Source organism: Phalacrocorax aristotelis, chromosome 1 (genome assembly GCF_949628215.1).
Source record: "Phalacrocorax aristotelis chromosome 1, bGulAri2.1, whole genome shotgun sequence".
Classification (NCBI taxonomy): domain Eukaryota; kingdom Metazoa; phylum Chordata; class Aves; order Suliformes; family Phalacrocoracidae; genus Phalacrocorax; species Phalacrocorax aristotelis.
The window spans coordinates 184,631,950-184,646,304 of NC_134276.1; the positions used below are offsets into that span (position 1 = coordinate 184,631,950).

The window sequence follows — 14,355 nt, forward strand, 5'->3', positions numbered from 1 at the left end:
TATGTAAAGGAAGATAAACCCATGGAATTTATATTTTAAATATCTAAAATATTTAACACATGCTGAGGTGCATTCAGATATTTTATAAATTAAGAAGTGGCACAATAAAGGAACTCAAATGTTCTCAACATCTTTGACTACAAAATTTCTACTGGAAATAAGGACTGAACACGTTAATTGCCTATTAACAACAGGTTTCCTTTTCCTCGACATCTTCTGCAAGTTCCAACGAAGTAAAGCATGAGTTAAACACTATCATACTTGATCTTAGATAACAACAGGTTCTCAACTCTCTATTTCTACTGTTTCATGGTAAAAATAATACTACAGTTATTTCGATATGCTAGTATTCTTTGCCTGATTTCAAGCACACAACCATCTTTTCAAAGGAGAGTAGGACTAGCAAGAAAATGAGCAGAACGTAAAAATTACAAAGCTTTAAAATGACATAGTTTGAAACCTAGGTTAGTTATCTACTTGGTAATACATGAGGTGTACTTGAAGCTGAAAAGTGTTCTTGAATAAACTTCTTGTAGTATTTAATTTTTAGCAACATAAATAAAAACGCAATAGAACTACTCCCTGCAATAAAACAGAATCAAAGAGATGCAGCCCTCAAAATAAAAACAGCTATGCATAACATGTAAATAGGGTCAACAACAGCACCAATAAAATTCATGAAAGTTGTGGGTCATCTTCAGCAAACCGGTGTTAGCCTACTCCTTTGGTCAAACTAGGTCAATCGGTATCGTTATTTAAGAGTAGGGGAAGTACTTAAAAACCATGGATGGCCACCCTCTCATAAGGATCACACTACTTACAATTTTCATATTTAACATTCTACTATGGTAGCATTAGTTGTCATGTTGTGTTTGGTTCCTATGGCAGTAACCATACCAACACATTTCCCTTTAATTGGAAGGGGGGAAAAAAAGTCATTTATCCTATTTTACACAGATAAGGAATATTGTTTAAGAAACAGGATACAAATAAACCAATCCACTAGGAAAGAGGAGGTAAATTTCTACTTCCTGGGTTGCTTGGGTTTGGTTTGGGGGTTGTTCTTTTTTTTTTAAATAATAGTATTAATACAAGAAGCAGAATTTCCAATAACTTCCCAATAATGTACTTTCAAGTTGAATCTGCATGCCACCAGGATATAGCAAGCATTTTTTTTTTTTTTTTTTTTTAATGCAAGAAGTTGTTCATCATTAATGCGCTTGCAAACATAGGGGTCTCCTCTGCTGTATGAACACTTTAATCAATAAATTCAGCGGATTGTATAGTATGAGTCTTGAAATGCACAAAACACCCTTTTCTAAACTCAGCCTGCAAATTTAAGAGGAAAATAAACAAAGTGATCCTACTCAGCAACCACCTCAAAACCCATTTCTCCAACCATATTTAAATCAGATTTTTAAAAGTTTTTTCTAAAAATAAATCAATCTAAAACTTAGTTGCAAGTTATATTTGTCTTCATTAAAGGTTAAGCTTACTATTACTTATTCCAAAGACACAGATAATAGTAGAGGGCATCAATAAAGTGCATCAAGAAGTTTAACTCATTAAGAACTGCTAATTTTTTTCATTATATTGAGAACTTTTAAGAAAAACAGCTAGTTTCTGAGTTCACTTAAAGTTTGTAAGTCAGTATCACACTGCGCTTTAAGAGCAACTTTATCCATCTGAAACGTAACTGGAATGCTAACACTTCACATTTTGCACAGGTATTTTTTCCCACTTTCTCTCTAAATAATTTTGGTTTTAGCTTTCCTACCTGTCAGCATGAAGTACATTTACTTTATTCAAAATGCGCACAGAGTGGGAATTTGAAAGAAAATTAAAACTTTCCCTTTTATAATCGGGGGGGTGGGGGGGAGGGGGAGGGGTGCAGAGAGGGAAAGGTAGACAAATCAAAAACATACCAGCCCTAAGACTCAGTCAGATTTTCAGACCTTCAAAGGCTTGTAAGGACCCAAACAAGTAGATGGGTGCCAAGTAAAGTCCTCACAAACACATAAACACTTAAGCATCTGCTTCCTACTGATTTCAGTGCAAGTCCATGTACTCAGGTGCTATTGGAAGATGTTACTTAGCATCTCTTTGTATCACTAAATGCCTTTGAAAATGCAAGGAACAATTCATAACTCACCAACTACACTTCATACTTCCCCAACTTAAATTAATTTTTAAGCTAGAACATGCCTAGATAAAAGTTTTTAATTTATCCAGTACCTTTAAGGTACTTTTTACTTATAAAAGGACCAGAAATTCCAATTTTCATCCAAATACAGTTTGACTGAAAACATGAATATAAGTTAGTAAATTTTCTAGTTAGTAAGAAATGTCTTTCATTATTTTCTAACATAAAACGTTGTGTCCTTAAAAAAAATTTAAAAAGGGAGTGGTGGTTATAACACTACCTAGCTGCTCAAAAAACTGCTGATATTCTGTATCCTTCCCACCCCAAAATAAAACCAAACCAAAAACCCACCATGTTCAGGCACACAACCAGTACAGAAACTATTAGAGCAACTGCAGAAGCCACCACCCTCTACTGGAAATCAACGTACATAAATCTCTGACAAGTAAATTTAATTCTGCTTCAGGCAAAATTAGTCAGGTTAGCTCTACCACTCATTTAAACTAACTTGGCTTATTTTGCCCACACAAGAGCAGGAAATGATCACAATAAACTACTCATCCACCTCTGCTACAACAGCCTGAGTCTCACAGAAGTCGGCAGCAAACGGTTGAGAGCAGTGAAGTTTTAAATTGCCAAGTACTGTTTTATTAGGTTACCTGTCTAACAGTAACAGTTGCAATACACTGGCTGACATTACACTGTCATCATCAAGGTATTTACAAAAGATTCCTCAGGTTAGCAGGCTATAGAGGTAGCAGCAGCCACCAACTGGTGAGGGGTAATGATCAGCCAGGACAGATTTGACTGCTGATGTCAGATTCCAAAGAAGTCTGTCTGTGCTCTCAGAGTAAAGGCCATCCTGTGATTCCAAATTAATACCACAAACGGCTGTAGTTAAATTTTAAGAGACAGTTGGTTTAACAGTAATTTTTTTTCTTGACTAGTCTCAAATCTGTGTCTTGCACAAGCTGTGCTGCATTAACCTTGACCAATACGAACATGGGCTAGAGCCCATATCCAGTTTTAGCACCACTTGTGCAAGCTGCCCTCTGTCTTCGCCACCAAAGAAATATGCAACAGAGTTTGTGTGGTAGTTTTTTGGGGTTTGGTTTGGTTGTTGGGGGTTTTCTGGTTCTGTTTTGGGTTTTTGGTTTGTTTGGTTGGTTAGGTTTTTTAATGCACCTATTCAGGCCCCAGATGATCTGAATATTTATTCCAGCTAGCTTCCTTTGGGAAAGGATATGGAAAGTATTATTCAATATTTTTAAAAGTTTTAAGCTCCTGGGAGCAGGGGCATACCAGATGAATTACAATGAACTTATGCAAGATAGACAAGCAACTAACTACATTTCTAGGCAGTGAGTTTTTACAACAAACGGATGACTTAAGAACAACATGCTGTGGCCATTACAGGGAACGGGTTGTTTTTAAAAAGGAACTAAAGTACCTTTAGAACTGCAGGTATTAAGTTACATCTTATCCAAATAATCTCACATGTAAGTATTTTGTCATGCTAAGACACAAACAGAATCTGAAAAGAGGACAAAAATTAGAAAAAAGGGATTTAAGACTAAAAAACAGCGAGATACTGTGGGAGGACACCAATTTAGGAGGTAAAGTGAAGACTGGGAGAGCTTTATACTCTCTTTTTCTTAAAAGCACTATGCTTACAACAAAGGGCAAAGAATATCAAGAGCACAAATCAAAAATAAGTTTCCTGAAGTCAGAAAATACAAGCAATTGTAGTAAATCACAACCAGCATAAGGATAAAGCACGTGTCAGCCGAAGAACAGAGAACAAGGAAGGGCTAAGCGAGAAGGTTGCTGACAGTGTGTACAGTGGCAGGGAAGGGAGGCCACGCTGACTGTCAAACCCAGCGTGCAGTTTGGGCATAGTATGTGTGCAGCGACTGACCCTGTCAGAAAGCACAAAGAGAACTTTTTGCATGATACAGATGAATAGGAGATGAAGGAGAAATTGAAAGGAAATACAAGCGGGAAGAGTATAAATTTTAAACAGATGATGGAGAGGAAGCCAGAGAACAAGCCTGCTAATTTCCCTCACAGATGCTTAAAGATCCTATGATAATGGTGTCATAAAGTTGTCAGGTGGAGGTGAGCACCACATTCCTGGCTTCCTTCCCCAGCCCTGCTAATGACTGCTCTCTAAACATTAAGAACTGTTCCATTCCACTATAAAAACTATGATGAGTGGGAGAAGGAAAAATAAAGAAAAAAACAGCATTCATAAAGCACTGCTTTGCCACAGGCCGGCTGTCTTTGCATAAGTTACTTTGCTTTTAAGTGACATATGTGCATATGTACCCCAGTCGCTGTGTAGTCCATAAATTCTTACAATGCTATGTGGCAGAAGGCGGTGCTGGGGGATTGTAGGACTGGGCAGAAATGCTGGGAAGGATGAGCAACTGCTTACAAGGATACTGTTCCTGAAAAGTTACTTATAAAACTATGTATCTCTGATATTACTGAATTTGATAGTCCAGAGGGCATGAGATTTGATAAAAGGTACTTGGAATCACTGTCAACTTCAGTTTTTGTAGTATTCCAAACCTGAAAAAGATTTGAAGGTTCATTTGATGAGACATTTTTATCACATAGATTTATGTTCAATAAGCCACTCCAGTTGTGCAGTACCTAACTCTTTTAGGACTTCTGTACGTTGCAAAGTGCTTTATATCACTGTCCCCTTTTTTCAAGCTAAGAAATTTCTGAGTTGTTCAAAATAATTACTAGTGAGCAATAGAACAACTGCCAGCATATTCTTTCTATACCTTTGCGTGCCCCAGAAAAGGCAGGAGCGAGGGCCAAAGGATTTTGGGAAACCTTTTGTCAGCCTACTGTGGAGAATATCAAGCCTCTATTATCCTCAAGATGGTTTTTGAGTTTAAACTAGAAAGTTTAAAGTGTAAACATGATGAAAATACATAGTTTCATTTCAGGTTTACAACTGCAGACTGAAATTAGGAAGTGATTAAAGTCGACTTCAGTAATTTCATGATGCAACAAAAAACACTTTTTATAGCAGTATTACATCATACCCGCACTGTTGCTGCCTACAGCATGAGATCACTAGTAGTCCGAAATGGTACATAAAGAAACCTAAAACTTCACTTCTGTTTTTAGCCATGAATACATCAAAATGACTTAATGTTATGAAATACTGACATCCATTAAAAAAAAAGTGAACACTACAAAGGCAGATTTCAGTTACTATTTTACAAACACATCAATGAAACGGCCTTCATTTTGTGAGGAGAAAAAAACATGGTAAAAGGGAGAGCAAAGAATAAATATATTTTTCACTAACAATGCAAAAAGATATAAAATATGGTATACTATTGTAATATACAGTTAAATGCAATTACAAGAGAGCTTCAAATTTGTTTGACCTCACATTGGGCTAAGATTAAAAAAAAAAAAAGCCTATGACTAATAGCCTGTGGCTAATCTAGTAACAAGGGACTATGGCTAGCTAATTAGCCTTTCCAAGAACAAAGAGATAAGCAACAACATTCACTAAAGTTTTCATTACAAGCATGCCACAGAACACAGCTCCTACCATGAAGTTATACTGAAGACTACATTAGATTATTTCAGAATCATCCACATTTCTCCAAAGTGTCGAACTTCTTTTTACTACCAGATCTGAATCTCTAGATATTAGTGGAAAAATAGGAAGATATTTCTGTACCATACCTGTAACTTTCCCTGCTTAGAAATCCAGTGCTTTCAGGCTTGTCTACACTACAACTAGATTGGCCCTTTCTTAATTAGGGTTGTAAACTGGGGTGTTTAGCAGGCAAACTGCGCTACAACGTCAGGCACACTGTACTTTAACATGCGTGAGTACCTTTGTTGGATATTGACCCGAGTTTGAGCCTTAGACTGGGCAAACTAGCATAAGGTGCTGACAGACATTCACCAGCAGATAAAAATCAGACAATCGAAGCTGTCACCACCCAGCCGCCTGCCCCTCCCTTTTTATAAATGTGGTTGTTCCTAAGTGAAGGCATCTGATGCACTCCTGAATCAGCTCATGAATCACTGTTACTCTCAGGCCAGTGTATTCAAGGAAGCAGAGACAATTTTACCTGAAAATAGTTAGGTGGCTAAAGAGCTTATTCACATGCACGTCTGACATCACCAATTGGAAAGCGGAGCAAACGTAACATAATAGCTTCATAACAGCAACAGCTTCAGTCAGTTGATTTCGGTCTATTACAACGTGTCTGCCAGAACCAATCGCCTCCAAAATCTGCTCAGAAAAGGCCCTACTAGTACTCATTCAAATGGTATGCAAGCAATGCAGTTTGCGTTTATGCAGATTATAGGTGTTACATTGCACATCTGTTATGTGACCTTGTGGACTACATAATTAGTATAACTTTTTAAATTATATGAGCAAGCATAAAACTCATTCGAGAAATATCAACAGCAGAGGGAGTGCGGCCAGCTCGTCTCCTCCAGCTCAGCTCCTTCACCTACTATTTCTAATACAGTTTCACCCTATGGAGTCAGGAAATTATTATAGACAGAAATGTAGCTTCTTGCAAAGTTTCTTCCTTGAGCCAGGGGACTTTCCAAACATGAGGTGCCACAGCCCTGGAGGGACGTCTGTACTCCTGCAGCACAGTCACCACCTCCATCCACTCAGCCAGGCTGCCTACACAGTAATTAAACTATGCAGATGTGGAAGCAAAACGTGTTAATTCGACACAAACCTCTTCAGTATCAACAAATTCAGGCAGGGGGGCAGGGTAGGAGCTTAGGTTTTCCACCTCAGAGTGTCTGCAAAACCTATACAAAGGGTTGCATCAGTAACCTACAGAGCAATTCACCCTGGACTATGACCCTGGCAAGAGAGGGAGGAAGAGGAAGATGGGGCAACCAGCTTCTAAAAGCACAACTAGGATCCAATCTAGATTTATCTCATAACTGTCAAATAACTTGTGTGACACATGCTTACGCTGGCTTTTGTTACTACTGGGCGTAGTAAGTTGGTTTTGGTTTTAACTGGTTTGTTTTTATTTTTAATTTCCACAGCCACAATAATAGATCCCCTGAATGGAAGCTGTTGAAAAAATATATATATAACAATGTATTTATTCCCATTGACCCTCTATTCATGGGGCCTTAGAAAGCTCATACCACTTTAACTGTTTCATTACAATACAACCAACATTCACACAACTGAAGGATGGCTGAAATTAAAGTATTACTTGAATAAAAGTCAATTTAATTATATCTCATCTTTAAACTGCTCTAAAAATACTTTATATGGATTCAAGTAAAGGATTTAGATGTTAGGCACTCCTTGAAGGACATGGAAACCTTTAATCGGGTTTTCTAATATCTCACTATTTTAAGATCCATCCCTTACATAGCCTGGCTTCATTAATTAGAAACAAAACAAAACCTCTAATACAGGCTAGGAATTTATAGCCATCACACAAATTAGCAGACAGTTAAAAATTAAGCTGTACCTCAATTTACTAACTAGCTTTAAAAACCAAGAGAGTTTGAGGGTTTTTTTGATCTTCAAGATGGTGTTACCTTGGTTCAATTTTTACTTCATAGCCAAAAATGCAGCAAACCCATTTATTTTCCCCAATGAAAAAGTATTTAAGACATCAGTAGTTAATAAAGCTTGTTATCTACTACACTCCTAAAATATAAAAAAACCACAACCATAGTCTCAAAAAAATATCATTGAAAACATGAACAATGTATCTGATTAAACAACCAACAAGCAAACATTTCCTTAATTAGCTGTTCAATGGAAGACCTGTTACAAACCAGTCTTGACCATCTTTGGAGTTCAAGCATAAATAAAAACACTCTGTGTGCAGAAATCCACATCGAAAAATGACAGAACTTCCCCCCCTTTCTCCTCCCCCACCCCTCCTTTGTTTTTTTTACTTTCCAAGACTGGAGAATGTGGTTCACAGCAAACGAAGCTGATCTAACTGCAGCTGCTATATTGATACTTTTCCCTGGCAAAGCATCACTGCTCCCTCTGGTGTTCATCTGACCCTGTGCCAAGACCTTTCAGCACACTACCGTGGCAGGAGAAAAATTTTTTTTTCTTTCTAAAAAGTGCGTGGGTGTGTACAGACGAGCAGAGTTACATGTGAACGTGCATATAGAGAGGTTTCTTCACAGTACAGTGGCTGAAGCAGCTGAACTTGGGGTCAGAAGGACACTGAAGCTGGCACAAAGGAGGGTGTGACTGCAAGAGCCAGAAGGAGGCATGCTGCCCTGGAAAAGCAGCTCATGTTAGGGTAAATTATACTTCCCAGATGATCCAACCTAACAGACCACTACCTCTTTCACCCTCACTCCTAGCTGCACCATACCATCCTACTACTCACTGAAAACTGGCAAGATAGCCTGACTTTCCTTTCCTTCTGGGATTACGTTTTTTTCATGTTAATAAGCTTCATCAAATCTTTGGGGGAGAAAAATAAAAAGAATGCCAGAGCCAGTAAAAAAAAAACCAAACAAAAAAAAGTGGTAGGAGCTGGTGGCTATGGACAGAAAAAAGCAAGAGCTCATTATTAAACCACTGGTAACTCATTATATCACTTGAGCATTTTTGCAGAACTCTTCCCTAAGAGGGTTATTTTACTTTCAATTGTCCAATAAGGATCTCTGAATTAAGCAAGAAATATGATTAATCTGGGAAATTCTTCTGATTCTTCCCACCCCACACTAAAATCTGGTCTGTGACAGAAAGTCTGTTACTGGTTTTCAAGCACTACTAAATATATGATATGATATGATATCTGGGACAAACACTATTTCACAGAATCAAATTTTAAGTGCTGAAAACATCCTTATGCAGTCAAAACTGGAAATTATAATGCTTCCTTATGTGAACAGTAATATCTGGTATCCAAAAGAATGGCACATATGAAATGGCAGATGTGATGCTTTTGGAACACAGAAATACCCTTGCCAATACACTGGTTTGTCCCAAAAGCAAACTGAACTGGCTTGGAATATAGTAAGTCTGACCTGTGCACAAATGATTAATGTTGTCCTCGTCCTCTTAACAAGTCAAAGTAGAAATATCTATACAACAAATATAAAATGAAATATCTAATGCGTTCATCAAATGGCCTTTGGCTACAGGAGCTGCTCCTAACAATCTCTATAGTCAAATTATAAGCATTTTTCTATTACACTGCATACTACATAGCATGACTATTCATAGCTCCTAGGAAACAGAATTAGGATGACAATAATAAAAGTTACATTGCCTAATACACATCTAAGCAAGACAAACATAACAGCTTAAAATATTTTTATTGCAGACATGGCAAATAGATCACATTTCATCCTATGACTTCCAACTCTACCCACAGCTACAAGAATGCTACTTAAATATCAACGATCAGCTGGGCAGCTATAATTTGGCCAGTCACTCCGAAGTGTAACAAATGTAAATACTCACAATTAAGCTTTGATGTTAACACCTTATTAACTTGAATGGAAAAAGTTCACTCCTATGGTACTGTTGTCTGAATCCAGTTACTGACACAAAGCAACAGTGAATTTATTTAATGAATGAGAAAGAGTGGGGGAAGATATTTCATTCTAAAGAATTAAAAAAAAAAAACCAGACCTAATTTTCTCCTCAGTTGGAATCTGATAATCTGATGATTCTATATAAATTTATCATTAAACTGATCCCATCTATTTTGTCTCAGGTGTTAAACAAGACGAGAAAACAGAGACAGCCAAATGCATGTCAAAAATAAAAGTTAATTGTCTATCTGTAACAGCTGCAGCTGAAAACAATATTTATGTGCAAAATTCAGATACTTAGCTGAAGGTGTTAGAAATCCTTAGAAAAGGCTGCACTCTGGTGGAAGATTTGTTAACTTGCTGTAATATCTACTTGGTAAAGCAGTGGTTTGTAAGTTTTTGTTTAAAATCTAGGTTTTACAGTAAGAAAATATTTGTCACACAAAATGAGAAGCTCTTCAAGCATGTGTTACTTCAGTTCTTACAGTTCTTTGGTTTCACATGCCAATTACTCATGGCATTTCAAAGTACTAAGCCAAATATTTAGAAGTAGTTTTTTATAACTACGTACATTTCCATATCTGTATCCTGTGATACCAAGAGCAGGAGGGATAGTTTTCTGCAATTTTGTTTGTTCTTGAACCCTAGCAGGTTAGTAAACACTGAAAACCCCAACCAAACAAAAAAGCCCAAGTAGCATAGCAAGGGAAGACACAAGGGAAAACAAATGCTCTTAAAATCATTCCATGAGGAATGGAAATAATGAATCATGGATTTGTGCTTTATATTCCTCATGTTTCCTTAACATGTTTACTTCTCCCTTTGGCCCAAGAAAAACCTGTAACACAACAGTTCAGCATCCTCCAACTAGTCCTCAACTCTCTTCATTTCACACTTACCAGTCACTGCTTTGTCCCTTCTGTGCCCACTACAGATCTGGGGAGGACTCCCAGCCACCACATACCCACCTCTCCAACCAACCAGGCAAAGGGCAGCATGTGTTAACTGATCACAACATGCAATCTGGTACTCATGGGCTGCTGAAAGCAATTTCACCTGGAATGCATGCGGTTCAAGTGGTTCCTAACCTTCCCTCACTGCCAACACTTCTGGGGTCTCGGTCCTTTATGCATCGGCTAATTATTCAAATCAGTTGTTAGAATTTGAGGCTTCTTTCTTTCTATCAAACGTGGCTGAACTTGGTCAACAGGTTCCAAAGCTCTTGGAGAAGACAGACATGCAGTACAATCAAATGAAAAACATTCTTCTTAAAACTAATAAAATTCTACTAAAAATACCCAGGAATTAGCAACTAGATGCACATTTCCACACATTAAATATGAAAACAAGCAAATAATTGCAGTATCTGCTTGGACTAGTGCTTTACTGACACTGTATTTAGTGTTAACAAAAGAAATGCATTTATGACTGATGGAACGGTCAAGTGGGATAACTGATTTTGACTCTGGAGTAAACACGTACATTAGCTACCAGGACACAGAGTGGCAGAAGAAAACAACATACATGAAGCAGCAGGCTAGACTTCATTTAACTTGGGTTGCCCTCAATTAAAAGACTAGATCTTTTCTAAGATACTAGTAATTTAACATAATATACCACACCCATATTCTGTACTGCCAGCAGGCAATAATGGGAAAAGTAGACTGAGATCATCATGTGCAATATACTGTTTCAGTTTTAAGAGCCATATTTTCATATGCAAAATAGTACACTCAAAAGAGCTGTGGCACACTTATTTATCTTGTTTTGCAAATGTTTACAAAAATATTTACTGCTGATTTTGAGTCATAAATTTGTTCCAAAGATTATACTAACTTTAAAAAAGAACTTACTCTGTAGCTCCCCCATAGTATTCCTGCTACATCGGAGCGAGTTTGCACTTCCAACTTCTTGCCTACTAACTATGAAAAAATCTCTTCTGAAAAGTGAAGGACAGAGGCTAAGATTTACCACTGCAGTTATGGATCATTATTTGTGACAGTAACAGCAAAAACTCCTATTTAATTCAGGTAGCACTTGTGCCATCACTTTAAAATGCTGCCGACGTATCGAACAAGGCATGGGAAATTCAGCACCATGCAGGAGTTCCTTTAACAGTAGTAAAGCAAAATAAAAAGTGGTTAATACCATTGCATGTTAATACACATACAAACCATATTTACTCTCTGAACTTTATTGGAGCTACTCTAAAAGCTGAAACATCTAATTCGGAAAGTTTCAAGAGAAAACCATATGGTACTTGAACAAAACAGAGGAAGTGTAAGAAGTAGCCCTCTCTTTCATCAGCTCAATGTCTTCCATGCAGCCAGCCTTCTACTTCAAATTTCATACTGCAAGTTCAATAATCACATTGATTTCATACTGCAACTTCAATAATCATATAAACAGTTATATTAATGCAATGTGGTAGATCTCTCACTAGTGATCTGAGTTCAGTGTAATTAATAATAACCTTTTTTTCTTAAAATGCTGAGGACCTAACACCTACAGACTAAACAATCAGTTGTAGAATATATCATGAGTAAGTTAATACTGTCATACTTTTCACTGTAAATAAAGTATGGTGCGTTAATCAGATAGTACATCATACAAAAATGTTATTTCTTGCATAGTTAATCAAGAAATTATGGAACATTCTGACAACAAAAAATATATTTTTTTAAATCAGCATATATACTATAGAGATTGAAGTATCTGCTAATGATTTTCTGTGAAATATGAAAAAATTCCAGAAAGGGGGGAAAAAGGTTTTTAATATCTCCTTAAAGTAGCTGGCTCCCAATGAATGCACATCACTTTATTTAATCACTGATACCCACAGAGTTTTATAAAAGCTGGGATGTCAGCCAAAAAATAGGAAACCTAGAAAAGAGGGCTAGAATTAACTTTAAAAAGGTTATCTTGTCCATCATCCCAAGATTGTTTTCACAGGTACCAATGTGAAGGAATCCCTTCCTGGCAAACATTAGTCTAATCTGTTTCAAAAATGCCATTGATTGAGATTCCACCAATTCTCTACAACGAGGTGATTACCCACTGCTTACATTAGAAAACTTTTAATAGCATTTAATATAAATCTTACTCCAATCGCCCCCCTTCGTTGCTCCTTGTCCTACCTCCAACAGACACAAAAGACGTTTTAGTGTTATTGCTGGTCCTTTCCCATACTAGAAAACCCTATCATATCTCTTTGTCTTCCTTTCTGTAGGCCAAACAAGACATTTTTATCCAGCCTTTCCTCAAATTACACTTTCAGGCCTTCTGATCACTTAACAGTAATTGTGTGCAGGTGGATGGAGGGGATAAGGCAAAGAAAGGAAAAATACTTCCACCACTCAAAAATATGTAGAAAACACTCTAACATTTCCAGGGAGGAAAACAAACAAACAAATAAACCATCACACCAAAACACCCAAAACCAACCGAAATCCCCAAAAAACGACCAAACAAAAACAAAACAAAGCAAAACCTACCCCAAAAGCAAACCAAACAACAACTTTCTAAGGATTCTGAAACACTTATTATGCAAAAAGAAGAAATACAATATAAAAATACTGGTATCAAGAGGTACTGGCATCAATGTACATCTTCCACAATACTAGACTGTTAAGCAGACAAGACAAGCTAAAGATGGTTATGGAAAATTAGTAAGTTGCACTTTCCGTTTGAAAAAAGGCATACTCTCATCTTTCTCCTGTTTTCTGTAAAAAAAACCCAAAACCACTGTCTGACCAAACTATTCTGATAAAATAATTACACAGGATTTCATACTATTAAACGAGACATGGTACAAGATATTATGAAATAGTAAGTCAACTCTTAAATTCAGATTTTTTTTTTTTAACGTGTCCAACATTAGCACTTCCCTGATCCCTGTTGCTGCGCTGTTGCAGTAGCCCCCTTGTAGTAAAAGCCGCGCTAATAAAGTGAGATGAGGAAAAAAATCAGTAAGAATAAAATCTAATCCCAGTTCATATATGGATTCTTTCAAATGCTTTAGGAATTCACTTAATGTCCCTTTTACTTCAAGTAGTACATTAACATTACAGTTTGTTTACAAAAGTAATAGGTAAAAGGAATCAGATACTCTTCCCTATCTGCAAAATGGGGGAAAACAGTCATCTAAATGGTTATCGTGAAGTTTCATTTATGCTTCAGAAAGCAACCTGCATCTGAAAGCAATACTTTTTTTTATATTACCCTGTTTCACATATATCCAAAGAAGCTAAGCTCTGTTCTAGTTCAACTAAAGTTCAGAATAAATTAATAAAATTAAGGGGTTTGTTTTAGGAATGTTGCAGTTACTTCACATACCAGGAACTGGTTCACAAGAAATCCATACATTTTAACACATAGAAACTGAGAGATTAAATATTGAAACAACGTTAACTCTGTCCTACTGAGCTTTCAGCTCTAAATGTATCAGGAGTTGAACATTCTGATCCATGTTTTTTTTTAAGCATTCGTAGCCCAATCTGTCCTTTAAAAAGATGCTTTATCTCTTCCTGTAGCAGGAAAGGAATCCTGAAGAAAGGAATATTTTTACTTCCTAAATCCCTCTATCTGCATTTTCTGGACAACAGCCCTACAAGCACCAGCGTTCAGAAGAATCTTAACAGACATGCTATTTTACTTAC

The 14,355-nt window shown here is 36.9% G+C and overlaps 1 protein-coding gene across 2 annotated transcripts in view; it reads right to left on the reverse strand.

Moving 5' to 3' along the window:
• ARID2 (AT-rich interaction domain 2) overlaps nucleotides 1-14,355 on the reverse strand; it is a 108,956-nt gene that overhangs the window by 63,306 nt on the left and 31,295 nt on the right. Inside the window, exon 1 of one of the 2 annotated variants that reach the window (XM_075080956.1) lies at nucleotides 6,259-6,323. The exons of the other annotated variant lie outside the window; for it this stretch is intronic. Coding sequence (XP_074937057.1) covers nucleotides 6,259-6,308 — 50 coding nt within the window. The 5' untranslated portion in view covers nucleotides 6,309-6,323. Of the gene's footprint in view, nucleotides 1-6,258; nucleotides 6,324-14,355 lie in introns of those variants that run through there. 2 annotated transcript variants of the gene reach the window in all.